Source organism: Calidris pugnax, unplaced genomic scaffold (genome assembly GCF_001431845.1).
Source record: "Calidris pugnax isolate Ruff unplaced genomic scaffold, ASM143184v1 scaffold82, whole genome shotgun sequence".
In the NCBI taxonomy this organism is placed as follows: domain Eukaryota; kingdom Metazoa; phylum Chordata; class Aves; order Charadriiformes; family Scolopacidae; genus Calidris; species Calidris pugnax.
This window is the reverse complement of record NW_015090833.1, coordinates 185937-207627: the sequence shown is the minus strand read 5'-3', so window position 1 is coordinate 207627 and position 21691 is coordinate 185937. Positions and strand designations below refer to the sequence as shown.

Genomic DNA, 21691 nt, shown 5'->3' with positions numbered 1-21691 from the left:
TGGTCGTCTTAAATTCTCTGACTCACAGAACTCCTTGTTTCAGTTTTGCTCCTCTGTCTTACAGGGAAAGGCAAGCAAGGATGGATAATTCCACGGGAAAGCCAGCACATTCTGTTTGCTTAAAGCCAGCTCAGAAGTCTACAAGAGCTACACTTACTGATTTTTTGGTCTTTTAGATTTAAAAATCAGTAGGAAAAGCAAACGCCACTTTTCAAAACCATTTCAGTTCTGCAAAAATGCAACGCTCCAGGTTAAGCACAGAGTGCTGTTATTTTTGGAGAGTAACTGGCCCAAGCAAACCCAAACCAGGATGTTTCCACAGTCAGAACAGAAATGCCAATAGCAAAACAGCATGAATGGTGAAAAGAAAAGATGTAATTTTAAGTTATCCACAGGTGCTGTTTGCAAGATCAGTAAGATCACTTGAGCTAGATTTTCTGCTAGCATAAACCAGCGTGGTTTATTAACTTTGGAATACATGGATGAGGGTTCACATCTACTGAAGTAGAGCTGGCTTCATATTTTGAGAAGGACTAAGTCAAAGCTACTGAAGCCAATGTACATACACCAACTTATCCTAGGTAACATTTTGATAGTTTTTAATATGAAAGAGTCCCATTTAATATGGGTATTAGCTCACCAGAGTAAAGGTACACATTGTTTCTGCTCAGGAATTACTGGGCAATGGTAGTCAGGTAACCGAAAGATCAAGGTCCTGTCAACCCCCTGAAAGGTGTGTTTTGGACACCAGATGCTCATAAACATTCCCTGAGAGGAGCTAACATGTACTCCTAAGACTGGTCTTAAGTTTACTAATGGAAGAAAAAATAACAGTTCCCACAATACAGACATGAAAAGAACTTGGGCTTCAGGTGCCAGGATTATGGTATGCAGAGAAACCCTCTTGCAGCAAAGGAGAAGGCATCACCCCTGCCTTGACGTAAAAAAACCCAAAATCCAAACAACCAAAAAAAACCCACACCACCATAAAAAAACAAAACAAAACAAAACAAAAAACAAACCCAAACTCCAAAACCCCCAGGTTCTTAGGCACACTACCTATCAGTAGCCAATATAGCAGTAACATGAAGAATCTCTCTCTTTACATTTGCTGCTACAGTTGTGTGCAGCCAGGTTTACTGAGCACCCCACAGCCTGTCCTCAGCACTTCAGCCACACGTCCCTGCTCCCACAAAATCATAGTTGAAAACACTGTGAACACAGACTCCTTCATTCTGGACTCTTTCAAGGTGACAGTCCATCAGCCTAACAAAATCTGTCTGGGTAATACCAGCATATTTTTTTTTTTTTCCAGGCTCCTCGTGCTTTAGGATTTAAGGATGCCCCAACCCTTTGCACGTCTCCAAACAAATCTCTGCAACTCCTGGTTTGAATCAGCTTCAGGTCTGGTCTCATGAGCGGGAACTGGAGGAGCCATCATTACATTCCACTCCATTTCCTCTCCGCATGACTCCTTCCTGGAGAGCCAGGACACTGTTCTTCTGTCTCTGCCAAGGACAGCATGGAGAAGGCATCCACAAGCTCAGACTCATTGTCTGCATGACCTCGGGGCCGCTTTAACAGCTAGCAGACTATCTAACGTGCTTTGTAGGGTAAGCACCAGATTTCCAAAGGAAAGGAGCATCTTGTCTTGACTGCTGGACTTTCCCTTTTCCTATGACAAACTCAAAGTTGAATAGAATTCATCTCAAGTGAGCCAAAACCACAGCAGACAATTACTGAGAAGCCTGTTCTTGGGGAGAACTGGAGCAAACAGCTGCCATATAGAGCTAAAATCCCTTCTGCACACTCCAGACCATCTATGCTGTGGTTAACTGCTATTTGTGCATGAAGAGGTTAAGCCCAATTGTGAAGCTGCTGCAATTCACACACATTTCAAATGTTTCTACTTTCCACCCATTTGGGGTTCTATCCTTGTTACCGAAAGGGACCAACTTCCTTGGGTTCCTCAGTTGCACTGAAATAGGATTGGCATCTCAGTGTGGCTGCTATCTTTATGAAAAGGTAATTGAAATAATCTTTCTACTCCCCAGCAGTATCACAGATCTCCTGCTTCAGCATTATTTCTAAAAATCTCTTGTCATTGCTAACAAAATCACCACCCCCACTGGCTATGAAATATAGAGCACAAATTCCTCTAGCAACCTCCTGCTGACTTCCAACCATTTCCTCTCAGAGCAGCAGAATAATAAGGAGATGAAGAAGAAATCTTCATGTCTTTAGATATTTTGAGAATTACAAAAGTCAAACCTTTCCTGTCTGCAGCCCTTTATTTTTTCTGCTACCACAGCTACGTATACCTATATACTTTTTTCCTAAGTGTGCAGGTACATTGGTACACACACATTTTGCAGAGGAACAGCAACCCACTATAAAGCTTTGTGCACAGTATATTATGTACTCGTGCTCCCCCTGCAGAAAAATAGGTGCAGCTCCTGTCTGTATGATTCTCCCAGTTTAGCAAAGTGAGAGAGTTTAAAATTGCATCCTGTGGTCAACAGAAGTAAAGCAAGTCACTAACAGCCCTGGTGTATAATACCTGATTAGTGCCACGTAAGATGGACAATCTTTGCAGTATCTGCCACAAAGAAAACACACATCCCAAGATGTGCTTTGAGGTCCTTCAGCAAATAGGAAAATAGCATTTATATGACTAAGAGTGGCAGTTACTACCATGGATGGTTTACAGACACCTTTGTAAATTACACACTAGTTCCAGACTTCTATACATAGCTGTGTAATTATGTCTAATAGATGTAAAAGTAATGAGTGCCCTTGGCAGACAACGATTTGGAGGACTGGACTTGCTACTCAGTGAGTATGCCATTTAATAAACTACTTCGTGGAGACTTGCAATTCACCCCACAAGCACCCTATATTAGGGATCATTGCCACACTACAAGAGTTCACTTGCACTGAAACACCACAAGGTACTGGATTTTTCTGCTTTGCAATTCTCACTATTTCAGTAATTATCTTTTCTAATTACTATCCCAGTGTAAAAACAAATTAGAAAGCAAGGCGGTGGTGCTCACCCAGGAAAATGGCATACAGAGTTCTCTGCCTGCATGATCCCATCAGACACTAACTGCCATGGATGGTTTACAGACACCTTTGTAAATTACACACTAGTTCCAGACTTCTATACATAGTTGTGTAATTATGTCTAATAGATGTAAAAGTAATGACTGCCCTTGGCAGACAACGATTTGGAGGACTGGACTTACTAATCAGTGAGTACACCATTTAATAAACTACTTAATGGAGACTTGCAATTCACCCCACAAGCACCCTATATTAGGGATCATTGCCACACTGCAAGAGTTCACTTGCACTGAAACACCACAAGGTACTGGATTTTTCTGCTTTGCAATTCTCACTATTTCAGTAATTATCTTTTCTAATTACTATCCCAGTGTAAAAACAAATTAGAAAGCAAGGCGGTGGTGCTCACCCAGGAAAATGGCATACAGAGTTCTCTGCCTGCATGATCCCATCAGACACGAGTACAATGGAGAAGTTTGTGATCTACAGCCCAGTCATGATGCTCCCCAAGAGAAAGAGGTTTTATATCAAAGTAGAGAGATAAGTCCAACTTAAACGTTAGTGGAGAAAACCATATACTCTTGGTCAGTTTGTAGATTTGAAGACTAAAATAGAAAATAAAGATATAGGGCTACAGCTCAATAAATCCTTGCAGGATTAAGGTAGACAAAAAAAAAAAAAAATCAAGAAAGAATAAACCACAAAACTGGAATCAGAAGTACAACACTGATAAATGAGCAGCCCATGCTACTGCTCTCTTCTATGAAGTCTTCTGCTCTGTGTAATTCCAAAAGCATCCCAATTCTTCAGCAGCCAGCTATCTCCTGGAAATACACAAACTGAGTACCAATTTTCCTTCCCCAAGAGAAAGAGGTTTTATATCAAAGTAGAGAGATAAGTCCATCTTAAACATTAGTGGAGAAACATATACCCTTGGCCAGTTTGTAGATTTGAAGACTACAATAGAAAATAAAGATATAGGGCTACAGCTCAATATATCCTCGCAGGATTAAGGTAGACAAAAAAAAAAAATAAAAAATAAAGAAAGAATAAGCCTCAAAACTGGAATCAGAGGTACAGCACTGATAAATGAGCAGCCCATGCTACTGCTCTCTTTTTATAAAGTCTTCTGCTCTGCGTAATTCCAAAAGCATCCCAATTCTTCAGCAGCCAGCAATCTCCTGGAAATACACAAACTGAGTACCAATTTTCCTTAGACAGAAAAACAGCAAACTTGGACTAAGAGCCAAAAAAAAAAAAGCCATAGGTCTGACAGACAACACTAATGCTGGCATAAAGGCTCTTGAAACAAGTGTGACTGGAGAAAAAAGAGACATGGACCTGACTTCAAAGGTGCTAATCCTCTCAGGCCCCAGCCTTTCATCTCTGTGCAGGGAATGTGTATTGATATTTTAGAAATGCCTCGATGCAATCTACATATTTAACAAACCTGCAAGCCAGATTCTACACTCGATCTCCTCTTGCTTGGTGAGATTCTAAGGCTGATGGCTAGACACCCTCCTCTTCACTGAAATCCTGACAATAGGCTGAATCAAAGTGTCCTACTGGTCCTGGTTAAAAGCAACTGCAGCTATTTAAAGCACAAAAAGGATGGAGCATCTTTTTAACTTGTTTGATTAAAGTTACCTACAGTTAACACATGATTTGGAAAAATAAAAGAACTATAAGAATGTGCTAACCACATGTTTCTACAGGACTTCAATACAGGTCGCAGAATGGCAACAGTTCTCTAGCAAGATTAACCAATTTTTAAATGTGGGTGTACCCTTTCTTTAAAATACCAACATAAAGATCCAGCCAGCTTCTATGTTAATGGCTAAGGAGTTTCAGAGGCTTTCAATTTGCTGCCATCTAGTGACAAGAAGAGCTGAGTAAGGATATAAAAGAGCAGAAATTCAAAAAGAATTTTTCAAAATGCTTGTCTTACACAGTTTTACTTACAATCAGAAGAATTCTTTCACTTATCCCATCTCTCACAACCGACTGTTTTTATAGTACTGTCAGGTTTGCCCTTGGAAAACTGCTCACCACGATTCAAAGTTTCCTCCTACTAATTTCATCACATTCAGAAAGAGGGTAAGAGTAATCCACATACTTAAATATTTTTTTTAATTACAATTACAGGTTTAAAACTCATTACAAGTGTTTTTATCGCTTTGAACTTTTCAGAAATATCTTGGGTGTTTGCCATCCTGCAGGAGGATTTTTCAAACCAGCTCTTTTCCAGATGCGCTCCAAATCTTTCTCAAATTTCATCTAAAACAGAAAAACAAAAAGAATGAAAAAATGGTAATATAGCTCAGAAGCAACAGACAAGTATTGAGCCACTGCCCATGTGTCCCAAGCAGAATCTAGGCATAATGCACACAAAGGAAACAAATGCTTTGTAAGTAGGCAGCTTCTTCTAAGTGTCAAAATAGTTCACCTTACTGCACAAAATACATTAAAATCCACAAGGATTTTGGCAGCAATATATTTACAAATCCTGTGCGAGGAAAACTGAGAAGACTGAAAACAAAATTGTAAGAAAATTAAGAGGATTTCCACATCATAGCGTCCAACACTGCTTCCTACAAATCTGAAGAAATGGAATTAGTTAACTCTAATTTGCACCTAGGCAAGGTGAAAATTACCAGAGAATGAACTAAACTGTATCAGAGCAAACCTAACTGACTACTGAAAGGCAGTGTTGAGTGAGAACACCTACAGTTTGAATGTAGGCCCGTGTCTTCCCTCACGGCTCTACATAGAAAAAGCCAACAGGAAGCACTTGAGGATATTGGCAAGACAGGAAAGAAATTAAGATTAAACCAGTCTCCCTGATATAATGCAGACACATGAATTGATCTTTCACACAAACAGTAAAACTCTTCTCCATTAGCCAAATGTATTTATAAGTTATCACCACACAAGAAGAATTGTAACTTGTAACCATCACACACATGTTTACGAACACAGAAATATTCTAAATTGCAACTTCTGAAGATGCACAGGTCAAACACAAAACAGAAAAAGCTATTGTACCAGTAAGTACTGAACTCACTAAGGCTCTCCAGGCTCCTTGCATTTTTCCCCAAATCAATTCACCTCATCATCTGGTAGTTGAACAGAGGCCAGTTTGAGAAGCAGCCACACTTATGTCACGTTACCCTGAGCTTACCTGACGCTTCTTCTTGCGACCTTCCTTTATCCTCCTCCGTATAAACTTTCTTCTCTTCAGCAGCTTTTTGAATTTGTGCCGATTCATTTTCCTTCTGCGAATCTTCAAAACGTTCTTGCACTGAAGCGTGTTGCTAAGTGCTCCCTCTCCTTCCTGCACAGCAGCTCCCTCATCGGTCGGGGGACAGTCATATTGCTGGAGAGGTTCATAGCCCACTTCTTCCTGAGGATTAAGGACTTCTGCTTTAGGAAGGGAGTACCTAACCGTCAGCCAGCTTTCTAAGGGGCTGATGGAAAGTTTTCTGGGGACCAGCATCTCTTCCAGTTCAGGGTCCAGGGCATACCACTGGTGAGGCTGGGCTCCACTCTTGTTAGACGGCTGAGAGCTATAGCGTGCAGACGTAGAGTGACAGCAAAGAAAGGAAGACACTGATCTGGGCAAAAGGCGGCCTTTGAGAAGAAAAGAATTTCACTTCAGAGGCAGAATTTTCAAACAGAAACACTCAAACCACCAGACAACTATGGCCAGAATAATCTAATAAAGGAAGCTGCTTACAACAATTATATTCCCATCACAAAAGCAAGGAAACATTTTATTAATTTGAGTTTAATTATGTGGCCATAACACCATCTGCTAAAATGACATTACACAATATTTCACTTTGTCAACTGCGCAAGTGCAATTTAGAATGGCAGGGAACTCTTCGCTGTACGAAGCCTTTCTGCTGCTAAGGAACCTCTTCCTCAGCTTAAAAGAGGTCAAACCAGAGCTACACAACACTGCCAGAATAGGGCAGAGACACAATAACATTCCACGACCACTGAATCAACAACAGCCTCACCACCCTGGCACTGCGTGCTGGTAAAGTAGTGTCTGCAGCCTAATTAATTACCCCAGGAGAGAAAACCAACAGAAAACTAGGTCACATGACACCTGTTTACCTGCAATGCGTGAAGCCTTCAGTAACTGGGAAGTCACCTGTGATATTAACATATTGTTTCACTTCGTTCACTGTCAGAGCCAGGAATGACTGTTAAAATAAGAACATTTATTTAATGAGGCAAGCACAGTGTTTTTTTTTTTTAAAAAAACCCTCTAATTTTAACCCAAAACCCCCATGTCAGAGCCAGGAATGACTGTTAAAATAAGAACATTTATTCAATGAGGAAAGCATGGTTGTTTTTTTTTTTATTTAAAAAAAAACCTCTAGTTTTAACCCAAAACCCCCCAAAAGACGGGCTGAGACACTCTAAGCACCCTCCCCGTTTTACCAACAGGCTTTGCTGCAGGGGCCTGGCCCACAGGCACTGCTGTAGCTCAGCTGCCGGGGTGATTCATAAAGCTCTGGCTGTCCCAGGTTTAAAAATAAGGTAATTCCAGCCCGCGCCCCGCTGCACACCTCGGCCCAGCTCAGCGCGAAGGCGCTGCTTCCACAGCAGAAATCCCAAAAAAAGGCGCTCGTTACCCTCAGGCCTTGAGGCACAGCCGCGCGGCCTAACCAACCGCTGCTACAGAGGCGGGACGGCCCGGCCCGCAGCCCCGCGCTCTGCGGGAAGCCTCCCTCTCCGCACCCCGGCCAGCAAACCCCGCCGCCGCCCCGCTCCCGAGGTACGGCTCGCTCGGGGCTACCGGCCCCTCAGCCCCGCTCCCTTCCCTCAGCCCGCGGCCGCCATCACTCACCATCCCCGCCCGCCGCCCCTACGCAACTTCCGGCGTCTCGGCCGGGCAGGGCAGCGCCCCCTAGTGGCGCCCGCCCGGAAACGAGGGCAGGTTGAGGCGGCGGCCGGGGGGGTAACGTGTCCCATGGCCGCCATTCGGCAGGGAAAGGGAAGGCAACAGCCAAACAGCACGGCCCCTCTTCAGGGGAGGCCGTCGGCGGAGGTTCAGGTTGCACAGAGAAGCTGTGGCTGCCCCATGCCTGGAGGGGTTCAAGGCCAGGTTGAAGGGGGCTTAGAGCAACCTGGGCTGGTGGGAGGTGTCCCTGCCCAGGGCAGCGGTTAGAACGGGATCATCTTTAGGGTCCCTTCCCATTCAAACCATTCTATGACCTCCTGTTATGTTGGAGAATCCAGGGGAGGAAGCACTCTCAAAGCTTTTGCCAATAGGCCATCTTCCCAGCACCTATTTCTGTCCAAATCATGGAGCAGGGTCTGTTTCCATTGGCTCTCCTCACAGCAGGCTGGAGAAGGCACATCCACTCTTTTCCCCAGCACCTGACATTCAATGCAAAACAAATAGTTCAACTGATTCAAGCTGAGCTTGCCCTTTTCCTGTCAGGTTTGGGCTGATGCAGCGGCCACACTCTTGAGATGGGGAGTCGATGGCTCCCAGCTGACAGGGAAGCACCAAATCCCCTTCACCTGCTCGGTCACAGCAGCACCTCACTAAAACCAGCTCTGAGCACAGAAGCGTGGCACGGCAACTGGTTGGCAGGGTGAGACTTCATGTCCCCATGAGCGTGGGGATGGCAGAAGGTGGCCAGACACCTCTCCTTACCCACCTCAGCTCCATCCGAGGGCAGGGCCCGCCGTGGGTGCTGCCCAGGCACCACCTATCTCTCCCACTCACCTGGCTCTTGTTTGTCTTTTCTTACCCAAGTACAGGAACCCACCGCCTTGGCACAGCATGAAAGTGCCTAATCAGCTGGCATGAGGGAGCCACGTTGAAGCCAAACCCAGACTTCAAAGAACTTTCTGCTTTTATCCCTCCCTCAGCCAGAACACAGAGATCTTTTCACCAGCTGCTTTTAGTATTTCAGACCAGACCAAGGGTCTGCCTCAGTTATAGGTACACCCCACCACGTTAAACCCATCCAGCCCCAAGGAGACAGCAATGGTTTGAGTTTCTTCCTGCCAGGTAGAAGTACAGTTCCCTGGTCAGGGAAGAGAGACCTACAAAGAGAAATCTACATACAGATAAATCAACTGAAGTAGTTTAGTAAACAGACTATTTGTTTAAACAAGACTTTATTGAAGACACTTCAGAAGTGTATGTACAAAACAACATTCCCACCCCCATATTAGGATGTTAGTCACCCACTGGGAACAAAGCAAGTGCCTGGTGTGCGCTGTCAACCTGGGGACGCTCAGAGCTTGCCAAGGAACCTGCAGAAGTACCAAATTCTTGTAGTTTAGAGCTGGGCAATTTCAGCCTTGGCTCAGTTTGGACTGAAGGAAGCCTTTTCCAGAGACATGTCTCCAGCAGAGTGAATATACTGGAATCTGGTGGCCTACACTGGCCTTACTCTGAGGTCACATAATTTACTTCTGCAGAGAGCGAGAGACCCATTTGGTTTTGGAAGCGAAGAGGAACCAGCCCCTGGATTTAACTTGCAGTTTTTAATCTATTTTTAGATGGTTCTAGGAGATCCCCATCACTAAGGGCACAGTAGTATCTGCAGGAAGCATTAGAACAGAGCAGTAGCAATACCAAGTAGAAGAGTCAGCCACCTCACTTTCCAAATACACCTAGAGAGAGGCTGGCTATTTCAACTAGCGTATAAGAAAACCCTAGAGACACAGACATTAGTGGCACAAGTTAAATAGCAAGTGACATGCTGTTTCTGTAGCAAACTCTGCGTTTCTACCACGGTAGAGTTTCCCCTTGCCAGTCCAGGAAGGAACCATTTTCTTTTTCACCAAGGCGATCCAGAACGGAGAGAATTCCTGGGATAGCCTCTTGGACCTGCATGGGAGCCTAGAGCAAATCAAGTTTAGATTATTACTGGGAATATTCTACAGAACAGGAACAAATACACACTTAAGGAGTTACTAGAATCAAGTGGGATGTATCTTCACGTTTCATAGTGTGCCTCTGCAGCACATACAAGTGTGTACTGTACAGTAGCTTTTTTCTCAAGAGTTGGTGTTGAGAGATATTAGTTGTTTAGCTTAAATAAGTAAGCTTTAATTAGAATAAGTTACTTAGGGTTATCATATGGTGTGATTTATGCTGTTTGCCCAGCTTTACTTGGCATGAGAGATTTTGAGATTCAGAGATTTGCTGAAGCCTTTAGGCCACAATAGAGTTAATTATCTTAGTGACTTTCCTAGCAGCCAGTACAGTGCTGTGTTTAGTCTTTTAGTATGAGGAAAATGTCGATAGCACACTGGTGTTTTGGTAGTATTTTCCCTAAGTCTGGGACTTTACAGTTCCCCACATTCTGCCAGTGAGTGCAGGTGCACAAGAAGCATAAACCAGAAGATAAGGAGGCGACAACCCTCAGCAGAGACCACAAATCAACAAGATAAGAGCAGTCAACAGCCAGCCTGGACACAGAGAGAATCCAAGGAGGTGGTAGAAGACCTCCAGGTGTGTGGGGCTGCTGGGGACTCCTTGAGTGGCATATGAATGCTCGGGCATCCACCCCTCCTTGAACAGTTGTGACAACAAGCGAGTCATACTTTCACATTTTCAGAGAGTTGTCACTTACCATGTTTCCTCCCATGTCTGTCTGAAGCCAGCCTGGGTGCAAAGAAATGCAGAGAATTCCATCCGATTTCAAGTCTGCAGCAAGACACCTGGTGATCATGTTCAGTGCAGTCTGCAAGAGTGGAAACCATCTATGAGTTTTACAAACCTTGAGCAAAACTTCAAGCCAAACTAATTGACTTCCAATTAGCCAAGCTAATTCCTTCCGCCATGCTGTCTGATGACAAATGAAAGGGCAAGAAGAGCACCACAGCAACTTATCCAGACGTAGCGGGGGCTTCATTCTCAGAGCTATCTGTTAAATGAAGCATTGTGAAAGATCTATCGCTATCAGCCTAGTGCCCAAAGATGAAACTAAGTTATGATGGAAGATAAAGTAGCATTTGAAACTCTTAAGGAGCTGTGGGGAAAAATAATATTGACATAAGGACTCTGTTTTTCTGCAATAATCACTACACAAACATTCAGGTTTTTTACTTCTGAACAGGGAAAACAAGCATATTAACAGCTTATGAGTAGGTGGTGTAGGAGAAACTGTATGTCTAATCTTGACTATTTGTCCAAACTCACTGGATGTGACAAAACTAAAAACTCCACCTCTCAGTAACTAGCGTTGCCACGTACAGGTCAGCACACCTTTTGTTGGGTTTCATGCCTGCTATCTTGCTGAGATTGGAGAGGAACACAACTCATCGGACACACATTTGATGGCACAAGTTCTTCCCTGAATGCCAGGTCCCTCTGGAATGGATCTATACCAGAGTAGTGATGGCAAACTTGTGAGCCTGTTCTTAAGAAGTCGGCATGCTTGCTCCAGATGTACAGTTTTCACAGGTCCCATTTCCACCCACATGAAGACAAGAACAGTTCCAGTTCCAGCCAATCCACGGAAGTGCTGCACACCTCAGATCATCATCTTAAGCTTAGACTGGTCTTTAAGTCACAGGCCTGCCCTAACCCACTGAACACAGCCCAGGGAAGCCTACAAACCTTTGCTATCCTGTAGGGGTAGACCTTGAGGAACATCTCATTTGCCTGGACGAGTTGCATGGAGGCAGCAAGAGAGGACATATTGATAATAGCAGCTCTGTGGCAGCCCATTCCTGTGCTCAGCTGGGCTGCCTTCCTCAGAAGGGGTAGAAACGCCTGTGAAAATAAGAGTTTGTTGTCATTTCATTGGCTTACCCTTGGCCCATTCGAGGCAAGCTGGACTCTCAGGCTGTGCCCTCTGAATTGCAGTACAACTCTGTGGCACCAGCACAGAACGGTGATGGCTCCCCAGCCAAGCTGACCATAGGAAACCCTTCTATAATAGCCAGCTGTAGAGTAGCAAGGACCTTCAGTCTCTTCTGCCCACCTCCTAACCCAACCTGTCCACTGAAGTGACCTCATACCAGATGAATTTAAATAAAGAGAAAGATCCTTGAAAAAAGGATCTCTTGCTGCTCTCTAGGCACAGAGTTTGGTATCAGACCTGTATCTGTGCAGTTCCAAGGTGACAAATGCTTTGGTTACATGTCCAACTGGAAAAGCCTCTTATAGTATCATAGATGAAGCACATTCCTACCAATTCTTACCTTGGTGACCATCAGCTGGGCAACTGTGTTGGTTTCATAAATGGTGAGCATTGTCTCTGCTGTGACTTCTTCCAAGGAAGCAAGAACGTTGATGCCAGCGTTGTTAATGAGGCAGTTCAGACCTTTGTCTCCCACAATTTCCTCCACTTCCTTGACTACTTTCTTGATGCTGTTTTCACAGACCACATCTGCACAGAGGGAGCCAACAACAGCCACAGCAAACAGTGAAACATGTGGTTCAAATGCCATCTCTCACTGTACGACACATGAGATAACACTGCCCAAAAGACTTTACATAGATTATGTTTTCCCAGTGTTATCTTAAGATGAGGGTGATGGTTTTCAGCTGCTGAAGGTCATGCACAGCTACTGACCACCCAGGAGACCAGTTTCTTTAGATGCACTCACCTTAGTTCAACATACTTCTGCATAAGCACTTTACTCACCCAGTTGGAGGAGCTTGATATTGCTGTATTGCTTGCTAAGCTGCTGGAGTTCCTAGGAAAAAGAAATTATTTGGGTTATCTTTTATATAAATATAGCTGTCCCTCTCTATTACATAAAACAGTTTGACATGTGCACCTTCAGAACTGTAACTGCCATTTATTTTCATAATTGGACTGAAGGCAGTGATACTGCTTTGCTTTCCTCAGCTTTCCTGAGAGCAAGATTGACTGCTCCAAGAACCTGGACTCTTCACCTCCTTAGTCAAGATAGATTATAAAGGCAGTTCTCAGTGTGTACAGCTCACGGGTGTGTTTGCAGTGTAACCAAAGGTCTTTGACCAAGAGGGTGCTGTTGCCAGTTCCACAGCAGACCCAGCACTCAGACTGCATTCCAAACCAGTAATTCCCCACTTCTGTAAGAAAAGCATAATTCTCCTGAAGCTCAGCTAGTGCTAGACATCAGTTCAGGGCAGCAGGAACGCTTAGGAAAAGCCATTTGGAATTACTGTTTGCAGGAAGAGTCTCCTAGCAGGTTTCCCCATGGAAATTCCATTTCCCAGCACTCTCATCAGCTTCAATTCTTGTAACCCAAGATAAAGCACACATGAAATTGGTTACATACACAGCAACTGTCCACAAGAACAGTCCTCTCTCTGCTAGGTAGCTATAATTCAGTCATCTGTCTACTACCTCTCAGTAGAAGAATGATTAGTGTTCCTGGAGAAAATTAGTACTATACTGGTATTGCTGCTGGACAGAGTGTGTCCAAATTGGATTTATAGGCCCAGCTGGAATATTTAGGTTTCTGTGCCATGTAGCCAAGTGGGAAGTGTGGCCAAATGCACCAGATGGATTACATACTCCCAGCTATGTTTAGGAGAGTGAGCAAACCTGGCCAAACATTCCAGCTCAAGCAAATCCATTTCTTTAAGAGCCCATTGGGAAGAAGGGTCGGGGGGGGCTGATTTTGAAAGAGTACTTCTTTGGCACTTGGAGACACTTGGGGACTCCGTGTCCTCTGTCAAGCTATAATGCATTACATCTTTTATCTCAGTTCATACCCTGCAGGATTCTCTCCAGGCTTGTTTAGAAAATTTGTTTTCCCACTGAGGACAATCTACAACTGCAGCTAAAGCTATTAAGAGGAGGGGGAAGGAAGGGGAACAAGTCAGAATCACAAAACCAGAAGACATTCCTTCCCTTGGATAGGGCTTAATGGGACTGTTTTCAACAGATGAAAGGCCCAGAACACACTATCTTGTTTATTGATAGTCAGGCATGAAATAGCTCTGCCATGTCAAGGCCTGCAATAATTATGTGGCTTTGGACTGTCCGCTGGACTTAGCTTGACAATATCACTTTCTCGATAATGAGCTCCAGAAGTGCTCTGGCTTCTTAAGGTTTGTCCATTTATTTATAGTCAGATCGCTTTGCTCTGCGACAGAAACAAGCTACTAACTTCTGCTGAAAGGCCAGAGATGTTTTGTGTAGTGAGAGCAACTGAGTAAGCAACATGTTCAATTAGAAACTACAAACAGGGTAGCGTTAAAGCATTCTCCAGAACATAAACAGCATGGAATTACAATTGCTGCATGCAAATCGGGTTTAAAATTCAATGGTTTTTCCATTTAGTTAATTAGTTAACAAGCGACTCCCACTTCAGTGGTTTAAGTTTCTCAGAAGCAGCTCCCAGGCATAAAGCTAACTTATAGACAGCTTTGGTCTTCAAGAATGTTACTCCACCTGATATAAATACAAGCTGAAAAATCTAATTAGGAAACCTAAAAATTGGAGAAAAGCCTATTCTTTTCCCTACTGTGACTAGAAGGAACACGTGGAGGGGAGGACTGAGACGAGTTCATGGCAGCACAATCAGACGTGGTCATTTCAAGCCACCAGCCACATATCCTGCTTCTTCTCTTTCGCCAGCCCAGGTTGTTTTGATCAAAGAGATCAAAAGCCTCCTGTGTCCAGAGAACTCTGCAAATATCACTGTAACGCATGAATAGACTGGTTATGGACTCCCCACCAAAGGGATAAACTTTACTGAAACTCACCGTGGTCATCTGTCAAGTGCCTTGTTCTCCTCCCATTAAAACCAAAACAAAACCACCCTACTGAGACAAACAAACAAAAACCCCAAATACCAAACCTACACCACCAAGATTGTCTGCAGGGTTTTTTTTGCAGCAGACTTGTGCTCACTCTTTTCATGCCAACACAGTAGTGCAGAGACACTGCAGCCCCGACAAATAAATTAAATCCCTGGGAAGGCAGGATCTCGAGCAGAGCCTAAGGAAGCTGGTGCAGCCCATAAGGCAATGCAAACCCAAATATCAGAGAATCACAGAATGATGAGGTTGGAAGGGACCTCTGGAGATCATCTAGTCCAACCCCCTGCCAAAGCAGGTCCACCCAGAGCAGGTTGCACAGGAACATGTCCAGGTGGGTTTTGAATGTCTCCAGAGAAGGAGACTCCACCACCTCCCTGGGCAGCCTCTTCCAGGGCTCTGCCACCCTCAAAGTGAAGAAGTTCCTCCTTATGTTTAGGTGGAACTTCTTATGTTCACGTTTGTGCCCATTCCCTCTTGTCCTGTCCCTGGGCACCACTGAAAAAAGACCAGCCCCATCCTCTTGACACCCACCCTTTAAGTATTTATAGGTGTTGATCAGATCCCCCCTCAGCCTTCTCTTCTCCAGACGAAAAAGACCCAAGTCCCTCAGCCTCTCCTCATCAGAGAGATGCTCCAGGCCCCTCATCAGCTTTATAGCCCTCTGCTGTACCTTCTCCAGCAATTCCCTGTCCCAAATAAAGGAGCTCATTGGCACCACAGCTTTATTTTACTGTCAGTTCAGGCAGTTTCATTTAAAGGCAGTAGGTACAGCCAACATATCCCAGGCTAAGTCAGTTTTAGTTTGTGCGCTGTGATAGATATAACTTAAAAACAAACAAGACAAACAAAACCATCAAAAAACCACAGCACAACGCCCTAATACTGTGTTTAGCATAGTAGCCCTCAAAGTGCTCTGCACCTGAAGAGTTACCCCTGGGAATCATCTCCTAGGGATTCCAAGAAAAATTTAAAGTCTGATTAGCATCTGTTGTTTCCTGCTCACTGATTTTAATTACGATTAACAAAGAGTCAGCCTACTCCCATTTAAACAAGATCCTCTGGCGCTCAAGGCTGCAGATACAGACTCATCAGGACACAGGATATTTATTGCTAGATTTCAACCAGGAATGTTATGTTGTCCTTGTCATTTAGCAAGATTTACTTCGCCTCCTTTATGAAAGCATTATTCATTTCGGTTACAACTCTTGGAAGGAACCCAGCTGTACTGGGCCAGTTGGAAGCAATCAAGGCAAACTAACAGCCCGGAGGCGGCTTTGTCAGGCAAAGAGTACTCGGGTATCCGTTATTATCCCTCCTGTGCTTGGGACGAAGTCAAAGATGTATCATATTTGCCCTGTGTTTCTGAGATGGGCTATTCAGGATGACAGCGTACAGCCAACTTTCTGTTCGACTGTGTAATAACCAGGCTGCCCCAAATCCACGGCCCTCGCTGAGTCAGGAGGAGCCAGACCTTAATGCTGTAGGAAGTGCAAAATGCTTCCAGAAAAAAAAAATAGAAATAAAAAGGAAAAAACCAACCAAAACCAGACAGTGCAATAACCCAAAATTAGAAAGACTTCAAGAATGCCCCCTTTGCCTGATACAGCACAGCTGTCTTTGCCAGAGCACCGCTCCAGAGGCTGCCCAGCTGCTCTTCCTGAGAGCAGAGCACATGGCTAAAATATGCTAGTAAAGAAAAAAAAAGACAGGACCAAAAACCTGACAGAGACAGTGTGCAGAAACACTTCGGCGAGAGCTGTGTGTCTGAGGAGGGAACAGACACGGCACTGTTAGTAACACTATCTCCTACTTCAGAGGAAGGGAAACAGCACATTAAGCCCTGGAAGCTTTCCAGGGCCCAGCAGAGGACTCTTGAGCGGTGAAGAACTGAATGTTTTCTTGTTCACCTGGGAACATGCTTGGGCTTAGGGGGCAAGCAGGGGGAACAAGAGATGCTCCCGTCTTGAGGTCCCACACATGGCTCTCAGCAGTGCCAGGCAGCACCACAAGCAGGATTTACACCCTGCCCATCCACATCCCATCACCTACCTCCCTTCCCCACAAAGCCACCTCTTCCTTCCACACTTCGGCAAGTCCGAGGGGGGCTACACCATCATTAGAGGTCATCTTGGACTTTGGGTCAAGGTTTTTTTTTTTTTTCCCCCTTTTAAAGGGAAGCAGGGTAGGGCGGCTCTCAGCAGCGCCAGGCTGAGTCCAGGCAGCACCACAAGCAGGATTTACACCCTGCCCATCCACATCCCATCACCTACCTCCCTTCCCCAGAAAGCCACCTCTTCCTTCCACACTTCGGCAAGTCCGAGGGGGGCTACACCATCATTAGAGGTCATCTTGGACTTTGGGTCAGGGTTTTTTTTTTTTCCCTTTTATAGGGAAGCAGGGTAGAGGAAGAAAGAGCAAAAAAGAAAAGCAGGAGGGGTTGGGGGGGGAGAATTACAGATGGGTTTATGAGCCCGTACAGGCTGCCTAATAATAACTGTACTGTGGTTTTGTCCATCTGGAGCGCAAAGATGGGATGTCAGGATTATTTTGCAAGAGATTTGTAGCTGCTTCCACTCTCAGCGCTGGAGCAGCCCAAGCAAAGGCAGCTCAGCATCCAAGTGTGGCTGAGGGAGCTGGGTATGGTACTTCTCAAGGAGGGGCAGCGGTTATCTCGATGCGCCTGCAGCCCTGCTGCACAGTTATCGTGTGATCTAAAGCCCATTTGTTAGGCAAATGTTCTGTGGAGGCCACCTAGGAGCTCTTCAGCACAGGAACTCAAGTTATTACAACTCCTGCCAGCACAGACTCACATGCAAAAGCCTGCAGCTGTTCAGCATTATCCCAGGGTGAGCAAGTTACAAGAGACACGCTGCTTTCTGTAGTAAGCCGAGGAAAGCAGAGTCACACTCTTCCTCAGCATCTCCTTCTAAAATCGGGTCCTCAGGGGCTGTCTGTCCACTGTTTGGAGAACTCTGAAGTGTGCAGCTGCCTGTGTGACAGTGTACACTCTGCTGGGAGAGTCTCTGGATAACTGTCTGCTGCCTGGGAATTGCTGCTGACTATTGTCCCCAGGATGGGCGCTGGATTTGCCAAGTAGCTAAGCGTATTTAATCACTTTTTCTCCAAAAAGTGGAAGATTATTTTTAAAAGGGCTTTTCATTTAAGCTCTTCCCATCCCCTCTCCCCACCCTCTGCATTCTGCAGCAGGAAAATGCTACTCTACCAAGCCAGATGAGAGCAGAATTTGAGAGAACTGCCCAAAGTTGCTGTTCTCCAAGATCATCCTCTAATCCAGGAAAGGAATTGGGGGGGTCAGTTCATATTAAGCAAGATTTTTCATACAGTCACTTACCACAAAGCAAAGTGGGAAGAAACAAAAGTAGACAGCTTGAATCACCATCAAGAGAAAAAAAACCCAAGCCCTGACAGCCCAGGTGTGCAGAGAAAAGAACAAGTCTCTCAACTTCAGAGCCCGGTCTGTGTGGCCAACAAATGGGTCTTACATGGGCAAAGCCCATTTCGTGTGCTCTAGGACAAGTCTGCAGTGCAGGGACCTGAACCCTGGGGTTTCAAGATTTGACTGGAAAGTCAGCGAAGGCAAAGTTTTCTGTCTGGGAAATTAAAAAAAAAAGAAAAAAAAAAACAAAGAGAAGTAAAGAAACTCGCTGAACCTTTGCCTTTCCTTACCATACCACGCTCAAGCCATGTTGCCAAGTTGGATCCAAGCTTTGAGACAGTGGGTTGTCTACGGTGCTCAGACTCATTGCCAGAGGCTGGAGCAGGTCTGTGCCTGCCCTCTGCCCGCCAGAAGGACTAGGGGCTCGGTGGAAGCGCTCCTCAGACGGTCAGAGGGGTTTGTGCCAGCTTTATGCATTGCAGATGGGACAGATAATACCAGCGAGACTACTACAATACCTTCAGCAAAGATTTCCCTTCCCTGTGGAGCTTCCAAACCCATCTGTTAGAAATCTGCTTTCAGCTGCCTGCAGAGGTTTCTATTGATGTGCTGCCAAAGCACAGCACATGGCCTAGAGGTCCTCACAAAGAACAAAACCCCACCCTCAGCCACCAAGGACAAGCCTTGCCCCCCCTCCCCTCCCCAAATAAAAGCTCAGGATGCCCCCCATGTGGCCGGCAGAATCACCACTGGGGGTTACTGGAATGCAGGTCTTGGCCAGCATCCTGCCTACGTGAGACACGGCTGCCAGCAGCCTGTCCAGGCTTCTGCTGCTGCTAACGAGGAGCAACCCAGGCTCTTCCAGGCACACTGGAAGGCTATTTCATCTCCTGCAGGCTTAGCAGCCTTCTTCCTCCAGATTTTTAAGCGCTGGCAAGGCAAAAAAACCTCCCAAGTTGTGTTAAGGCACATCCATGTCATGTTTCCTAGGAAGTTCTTCCTACTGAAGGAACCGTTTGGCTTCTCCATGTAATTGATCCGAGAGCATCACCACGAGGAATCACTGCTGAACACCAGGGCCAGGTGGTGAGAAGGAGAACCTCGCTCAGCCCCGGCCAAAGCAGCTTTAAGAACAAACAACTGAGCGGGGAGATTTCTATCTAAGAGCAGGTCATATGTCTCCGCTGGTTTGCCGTCCCGCTGCTGCTCCGCGCCGTTGTGCAATCACTGGTAGGAAATACATCTGGGACCAACGCCAGATCTTGTAACAGGAGTGAAAAGCCAACAGAGCGGGAGCGAGTACCTGCTCAGGAGCTGGTGTAGCTCAGAAGGGGGGCAGAGAAGGGGGGAGAAGCCACAGGAACCAGCTCTGAAAGGCAGGCTCTGCACCAGGGTCCAGTCTCGCTGGCCCATTTCTCAGCCATTCCATGCAGAAATATCCTAAACGTGCCTTTGTGCCAGAAAGATTGTTTTGACAGCAAGAAACAAAATTAAGACTTTTCCCTTCGGTTTGAGAAGCACCTGCAGAGCAGCACAGTGCTACTGGGGAAGGGAGTGGTGCGAGGGCAGGAGTTACTCACCCTGAGCCACCATCCTCAAAGGGAGCCCCCAGCACCATCTTTTTTGAAGTTTTTGTGTAGCTGAGCAGTATCCACCGTAAGGGAACAGGCATAAAAGCTTTCTTTACCTCTGCACTTGCCAGGGAATTTGCCTTTCGCTAAGACAGCTTTGTGCCACGCTTGAAATAAATAGGGGAGATGCAGAAGCAGAGCTTTTGCTGTCAGTTCTCCTACCGAATGCCCGTGGCAACACACAGGGGTTTGAAATAGTCACAGAGCTCAGATTCTGGCAGCTCTGGAGCACGAGAGGATTCCCAGGAAAGGAGGAGGGTGATGGCTGTGTGAACTGCTGCGCTGCCCTCGCAGCATCTCCTGACTGAGGAGGGTCAGGACCAGACTGGAGATGCAGCAGAGGACACTAGCAGCCACAGAGCGAGCAGACTGATAACCCTCATTATCAATTTGCCTCCCAAAAGTTCAGGGAGTGCATTTAATTTGTCTGACAGTCATTTATAACAGTCTAGGGATGGGGAAGGAGTCCAGACCCATTACTGCTAGGCTGTAGCAGCAGGAATGCCGGCTGAAAGGGGAAAGGGCTGCGAGTGAAACCACCACCAACACGTAACAAAAGCCACCACGTTTTCAGCAGAAAGAACAGGTCCCTGCCCAGCCAGGAAGGGCACTAAGAGGAGCGTTTAATTCGCCTTTCATTTGGGTCTCCTCACTTGTTGCAAGTCCGGAGGAAAAAGGGAAGAGACAAGAGAGGGCACAGCTCCTTCTGGGGACACAGACACACCGGGTAAAAGAGACAAGGGAAGCTGTAACGGGCTTCCCTGGGAAGGCTGCTGGGGGACGGACTATCGCTGCGGGGCCCCGGGGCTGTGCAGAGCTGGAGAAGACCAGGAGATACTTATCTCCAGCTGCAAAGCCAGGGAGAAACTCAGGGGCTGGAGGAGGTGGCTGGCGGGAGAGCTTGAGATGCTGCAGCCTGCCCAGCCAGGAAGGGCACTAAGAGGAGCGTTTAATTCGCCTTTCATTTGGGTCTCCTCACTTGTTGCAAGTCCGGAGGAAAAAGGGAAGAGACAAGAGAGGGCACAGCTCCTTCTGGGGACACAGACACACCGGGTAAAAGAGACAAGGGAAGCTGTAACGGGCTTCCCTGGGAAGGCTGCTGGGGGACGGACTATCGCTGCGGGGCCCCGGGGCTGTGCAGAGCTGGAGAAGACCAGGAGATACTTATCTCCAGCTGCAAAGCCAGGGAGAAACTCAGGGGCTGGAGGAGGTGGCTGGCGGGAGAGCTTGAGATGCTGCAGCCGTCCAGCCTGCCCTCCTCCTCCTCCTCATCCTCCTCTCGGGAACACAGAGAAGTACCCGAATTTTCATATCACCCTCTCATTTCACCTCCGGCCCCGGAGACTTCACCGGCTCTACCGACCCCGGAGCTCAGCCCCAGCTCCCACCCGGTCCCGGGACACCGGCTCCCGCTCGCCGGGAGATGCTCGACCCGTTCTGCGCCCCCAAAACCGCCTTCCCCTCCCCGAAAGCCCCCCCCGGGGGCCACCACTGCCGGGCGGCTCCCGGGACGTGTCCCTCCGGTGTATGATGGGGGGGTCCCGGCACCCAGCGGAGGATGCGCTGCGGTTCCCCCGGGGTTGGCAGCATCCCCCTGGCCCCGGGGAACCCCCGGGGAACCCCCGGCTTCCCCCACCCCGCGTTACCTGCGCCTTCTCGGGGTAGCGGCAGGTGGCAAAGACGAAATCCGGGGAGGGGTTGGCGGCTGCCAGACCCCTCACCAACCCCAACCCGATGCCCCGGCTGCAGCCGGTGATGAGGACGGAGCGGCAGCGCGGCTGGGCCATTGCTGGCTGGGCTCGGGTAAGGCTCCTCTCCGCTCCCCGCCGTCCCTTCTTAACCTGCGCG

The 21691-nt window shown here is 46.6% G+C and overlaps 2 protein-coding genes across 6 annotated transcripts in view; both read right to left on the bottom strand.

Moving 5' to 3' along the window:
* Nucleotides 1-5177: 5177 nt before the first annotated feature.
* Nucleotides 5178-7959, bottom strand: AURKAIP1 (aurora kinase A interacting protein 1). Of its 4 annotated transcripts, none has more exons than XM_014941352.1 (4): nucleotides 7928-7959; nucleotides 7189-7277; nucleotides 6248-6696; nucleotides 5178-5343 (listed from the first exon to the last, which is right to left on the bottom strand). In XM_014941352.1, exons 2-4 carry the CDS (start codon nucleotides 7238-7240, stop codon nucleotides 5236-5238), a joined length of 609 nt encoding a protein of 202 aa, XP_014796838.1. In that variant the 5' UTR covers nucleotides 7241-7277; nucleotides 7928-7959; the 3' UTR covers nucleotides 5178-5235. The 4 variants fall into 4 exon arrangements, with proteins under 4 accessions (XP_014796838.1, XP_014796840.1, XP_014796839.1 ...); XM_014941354.1 differs by lacking the exon at nucleotides 7928-7959 and adding an exon at nucleotides 7647-7916; XM_014941353.1 differs by lacking the exon at nucleotides 7928-7959 and adding an exon at nucleotides 7713-7916.
* Nucleotides 7960-9196: 1237 nt separating this feature from the next.
* Nucleotides 9197-21691, bottom strand: part of LOC106887690 (C-factor-like) — a 12905-nt gene continuing 410 nt past the window's right edge. The window contains exons 2-7 of one of the 2 annotated variants that reach the window (XM_014941363.1): nucleotides 21490-21684; nucleotides 12702-12753; nucleotides 12256-12443; nucleotides 11669-11824; nucleotides 10680-10790; nucleotides 9197-9943 (exon numbers count right to left, since the gene is read on the bottom strand). In XM_014941363.1, the coding sequence (XP_014796849.1) occupies nucleotides 9830-9943; nucleotides 10680-10790; nucleotides 11669-11824; nucleotides 12256-12443; nucleotides 12702-12753; nucleotides 21490-21630 (762 nt within the window). In that variant the 5' untranslated portion in view covers nucleotides 21631-21684 and the 3' untranslated portion in view covers nucleotides 9197-9829. The remainder of the gene's footprint in view (nucleotides 9944-10679; nucleotides 10791-11668; nucleotides 11825-12255; nucleotides 12444-12701; nucleotides 12754-21489; nucleotides 21685-21691) is intronic. The other variant, XM_014941364.1, reaches the window with a different exon arrangement.